This window comes from Odontomachus brunneus, unplaced genomic scaffold, assembly GCF_010583005.1.
Source record: "Odontomachus brunneus isolate Ranch 3 - 2012 unplaced genomic scaffold, Obru_v1 Obru_scaffold_142, whole genome shotgun sequence".
NCBI lineage: Eukaryota > Metazoa > Arthropoda > Insecta > Hymenoptera > Formicidae > Odontomachus > Odontomachus brunneus.
Window position 1 is genome coordinate 942,387 of NW_022639592.1, and position 5,328 is coordinate 947,714.

General features: G+C 36.8%; 1 protein-coding gene across 1 annotated transcript in view; it reads left to right on the forward strand.

The window, feature by feature from the left end:
• The window catches only part of LOC116850298, a 94,464-nt gene extending 91,975 nt beyond the window's left edge, over positions 1-2,489 (forward strand). Inside the window, exon 2 of the mRNA XM_032828409.1 lies at positions 1,193-2,489. Coding sequence (XP_032684300.1) covers positions 1,285-2,370 — 1,086 coding nt within the window. The 5' untranslated portion in view covers positions 1,193-1,284 and the 3' untranslated portion in view covers positions 2,371-2,489. The remainder of the gene's footprint in view (positions 1-1,192) is intronic.
• Positions 2,490-5,328: the final 2,839 nt, after the last annotated feature.

Below are 5,328 nucleotides of genomic sequence, written 5' to 3' on the forward strand. Positions count from 1 at the left end.
AGTGAGCTTTTAATGCTCAAGTATTTCAATATTTAATGTTACAAATACTGCCTTATGATTGATTTCAATACTTAAATATTGATATGTAATACTTCGTCCAGTGATAAAATACTTACGCAGAGCATTGTCAATATTTAAATACTAATATATAGTACTTTGCTAAATGATAAACACTTACGCAAAGTACTATTAAGATTTAAAGTATTAACCCAGACAGCACACAATATTAGTAAGTTATTAGATAAATATTTTTGTAAATATTTATATATATTTTGGGTAATTATAGACTATAGGGGAGTTAGCTCCAATGACCTTGATCTTCACATATATTGTCAAGGTCACTACCCTGAGTAACATTCAAAAGGTTTTAGCCGTCGCTCATTATTTATTGAAAAGTTATTAACAAAAGAAGTTTCGGTAATTATAGACTATAGAAGAGTCAGCTGCAATGACCTTGACCATGACATATATTGTAGAGGTCATCCTCCTGAGTAACTCTCAGAAGGTTTTAGCCGTCGCTCGTTGTTCGTTAAAAAGTTATTAACCAAAGAAGTTGCATAAAATGAGTATAATTTTTGGACACTGTATATACGTTTCTGTATATATAGTGTCCAAAAATTATACTCATTTTATGCAACTTCTTTGGTTAATAACTTTTTAACGAACAACGAGCGACGGCTAAAACCTTCTGAGAGTTACTCAGGAGGATGACCTCTACAATATATGTCAAGGTCAAGGTCATTGGAGCTGACTCTTCTATAGTCTATAATTACCGAAACTTCTTTTGTTAATAACTTTTTAACGAACAACGAGCGACGGCTAAAACCTTCTGAGGGTTACTCAGGAGGATGACCTCTACAATATATGTCAAGGTCAACCTCATTGGAGCTGACTCCCCTATAGTTTATAATTACCAGAAATATCTAAATATCTAAATATTTTATATAATATTTATTGTAAAAAAATTAATATTTTGTAAATATTTGTATAAATATTGCACATGAAAAAAATAAATATAATTATTTATAATTATTAAATTAATAAAGAAATAGGAAAATCGAAATTTAAACTGGTAATGTACATTAAAAAAAAATTCTTTAAATGAAAGAAATATATTTTGTTACATATAATTTCTTAACTTAAAAAAATATTTGTTAAATTTTAGGAAATATAATATAATAATATATACAGGGTCCGCCATCAAAATCCGGACAAATTTCAATTTGAATTTCCCGCCTCATTTGACTTCGGTGGTAGGTCACTGTTGATGTTCGGGCAAGTCAGATGTTTGTAGTAAGTGCGCATAACCTCAAAATGTCCGAACAGATAAGATCGAATGCAGAGTATAATCGAAGAGCGGCGATAATTGAAGGCCTTCGCGCTGGGCGTTCGCGGACCGAAATTATTCGGTTCTTCGGGTACCCGAGATCGACCGTATATGACGTTGCGGCTAAATATTTGGCTTCGGAGACGTCCGAAAAAGGTTCTGCCAACCCGACAAGGAAGAGCCATTCGAAAGAAAAGTCAGTAAGGACTCCAGCAATTATCGAAAGAGCTCAAGAGCTCATCTCAGAGGACCCAGGGCTGTCTCTAACGAAATTGGCCAAAACATTGGGTGTGAGTGACACTACAATGCGTCGAATTGCTGAAGAGGACCTACGCTTCAAGTCCTATGTAATAAAAGTTCGACAAATGCTCTCTGAGGCTGCCAAGATGAACAGAGTTGCTCGCTGTAACTTGCTTCTGTGTTCGTTAAAAAACGAAGCTGCGGGACGCATCAGGTTTTTTTCGGACGAAAAAATTTTTTCTGTCGATGCCAAGGTGAACCGGAGGAACGACCGTTGGCTCGCCCGCGACCCCGAAGATGTGCCCATAATAGCTAGGACGAAGTTTCCGGTCTCTGTTCACGTCCTAGGCGTTGTCTCCAGTGAGGGTCACGTCATGCCGCCACATTTCTTTCAAAAAAAAGAAACCGTCACAAAAGAAGTATATTTACACGTTTTGACGAAGATAGTGAAGCCGTGGATAGAAACCGTGGCCGCCGGGAAGCCGTACGTCTTCCAGCAAGACGGCGCGCCAGCGCACACGAGTCACTTAGTGCAAAACTGGCTGTCGGATAAAATGGACATGTTTTGGTCAAAGGAATTTTGGCCTCCGAACAGTCCAGATTTGAATCCGTTGGACTATTACGTGTGGAGCGTCATTGAACGAGTGACCAACAAGTCGAGACATCCCAATGTGACATCTCTCCAAACCGCTATCGAAGCAGCATTCGCCAATATAGACAAGGACGCGTTGCAGAGAGCGTGCCAGCGCTTCAGGATGAGGATCGAAGCAGTCATCGAAGCAAAAGGGGGTTATATAGAGTAATTTTACTCTAAAAGGATACCACTAGTGATACACAAAAAGTTCTTTTGTAAGTTTTACATTTTGATGAGTAGAATTTTATTTAAACAAATTGTTCATTTTGTCCGGATTTTGGTGGCGGACCCTGTAATATAATAAATATAAAGTAATATTTTTTTAATATAATATAATAATATAATATAATATAATATAATAATATATAATATAATAAATATAAAGTAATATTTTTTTAAATTTGTAAAATAAGCTGTAAAATTATGAATTTCTAAATAAAAAGTGATTTCTTTGATTTAAAATATCTATATATATAAGAATAAACAAATGATTTCTTTACAAAGAGAAAATTAGTGTTTTTAAATATAAAAACTGTTTAAATAAATATTTGCTTGTTTTAAAAGTAAATAAAATACAAGTAAATCATTTTATAAATCTGAATAAATTATTTTCTAATATTAAAAATATTTTTTTATGTTTCAAATTAAAGTTTCTTTTATTATCAGAAAACAATTTATTTAAATTTACAAAATAATTTATTTTATTTACTTTTAAAGCATGTAAATATTTTTTAAATGTACTTTCTATATACTTTTTAAAATATATATTTTAAAAGAATCTATTCTCTTCTTTTAAATAAATCATATGCTTTCGTATATGGATATATCATATGTACACAATATAAAGCGTCTCTCAATCAAAGTGACAGTGATGCAGCAGGTAAGGTGAACGACTCAAGAACCAGCCCAAGTAGCAAGACTCACGTCAAAATGACGTAAAAAACTGGTCGAATAACGTCAAGTGACTAAATAACGACGTCTTTAAACCGTCTTTTTGTGACATCTTAATGATGTTTCTGTATAACGTCTTAAAAACGTATTATTGATGTTTAGAGACGTCATAAAACGTCATTAAGTCGTCTAAAATGTCATCGGTCTGTGACATTAGACCATCATTTTGACGATACTTTTACGATATTTTTGGTTAGTCCTTGGTTATTTTTGATCCTGAACTTGCTAGATTTGGATGTCATTTTGACGTAAGTCTGCTACCTGGAAGAGGTCTCAGCAATGCCCATACAGCACAAGAAGCTTGCAGCAACATTGCTACAACGTTGCAAGATTGTATATTGCAGTGCAATCCCTTATAAAAATATATACTAAGAAATACTGAAAAATTATTAGTGATTAAATATTACTAATAATTCAATAATTTTTTGCCCAGTACTTAATTTCTGGTGAATATTGATAATAAAATCATTGTTAAATATTGATAGTAATCAAATACTGAGAATTATTATGCAAAGATGAAAAATGAGAAAATCATAATGTTTAGAAAAATATACCTTAAATATTCCTAATTTTCTCATTTCTCATAAACTACTAGATATCGAAAGGTTGTCAAACACATTCCAAACTTTCGTGAATTCTCCTGTGATAATTTCAATTCCAAGCGGGATATACCACCGGTCACCATTCATGTCCTGACTCCGTTAAAGTGTTGCTTAACCTGACGATCGAGCGGCATGCAGCGATTCCCAATGACTCCAACCATATTCTTACGATTAACGCATATATAACGTATCCTAATAGTATTCATAGTATATTATAACATACCTAGCAAACACAAAATAATAGTTACATAATTTTTACTTGTTGTTCATTGGATAATTTGCTGATAGATGTTGAAACAATGCAACATTCGATATGCGATGAATATTGGTGTAATGTAGTGAACCAATGATAATTACTTTTATATTTTTAACAAAATGTTATAATGATTAATTCAAACAAAAAAAAATTAAAACATTCAAGAAAATCCAAAGTAAACAAATCGAATTACTAAATTTTGAGAAACTTTTAAAACATATTATTTAAAACGATAGTGTTGTTTTATCAAATGACATGATTTCCTTGAAGGAGGGAGTGAGGAGTTTGATACAGAGGAGGAGGAGGAGAAAGCGTGAACCTTGGCCAAGTTGCGAAAACCGGGAAAAGAATAGAGAATTTGTACTGAAGAAAGTAAATTATGTGAAAGAAAGTGCGGGCTATATGGAAGAAGTTATTAGTAGAAGCAAGAGAATGAGTAGAACTGAAAAGGATGAACTCACATTAAGAAAGGAAGAAATGATCAGATATAGTGAAGACTTGGCCAAGATATTTAAGATAAGGACAGAACATCTAGAGCAAAAGATAGGAGATCTAAATAAGAGGACGGAAGATGATCTTACCAGAGAAAAGGAATATATCATGAAACTAGGGGATTGGATAAGGAAAGGAAGGGAATGGGAAGATGAAAAGAAAGAGATGAAGGAATTGCTTGAGAAGGAAAGGGAGGGATGGAGGAAGGAGAGAGAGCGGCTGAAGGAAAGGATAGGGTTCATGGAATGGAGAGCTGCTGCCCTCAGGGTGGGTCGTGGCATGGCCCTCGCGAAGCTCGACCGCGACAAGTTGGCGCCTTAATGGCGGCTACATGGGGGGAGCCGGTCCCACACCTGGGACCCATTGAAGATGAGGTGCCCGGGATTCGGGGCATGATGACGGCGGCGTGTGATGCCGCCATGCTCCAATCCCGGCCGCACCCCCACCGGTCCATGTACTAGTGGTCGGTGGAGATTGCCGAACTTCGGCGCTCCGCCGGCTACGCCAGGAGAATCATGGACCGGCGGGGTCGAGATGGAGAGGGCAGGGTGGCCGCCGAGGGGGCTTACCGCGAAAAGCGGGATGCCCTCAAGGCGGCCATCGCTGCGGCCAAGGCCCGTGCCTGGGATGACCTGCTTTCCATTATTGATAGAGATCCATGGGGACGCTCTTATCACATCGTGATGAGGCGTTTGCGCCATTGGGCGCCCCCACCGACGGCGTCCCTGGACCCCGACTTCCTTGATAGGGTTGTGGGGGCCCTCTTTCCATGGGGGGAAGCTTGCATTCCCCCCTATGAGGGCCCCCCTCCAGATGGGGAGGATGA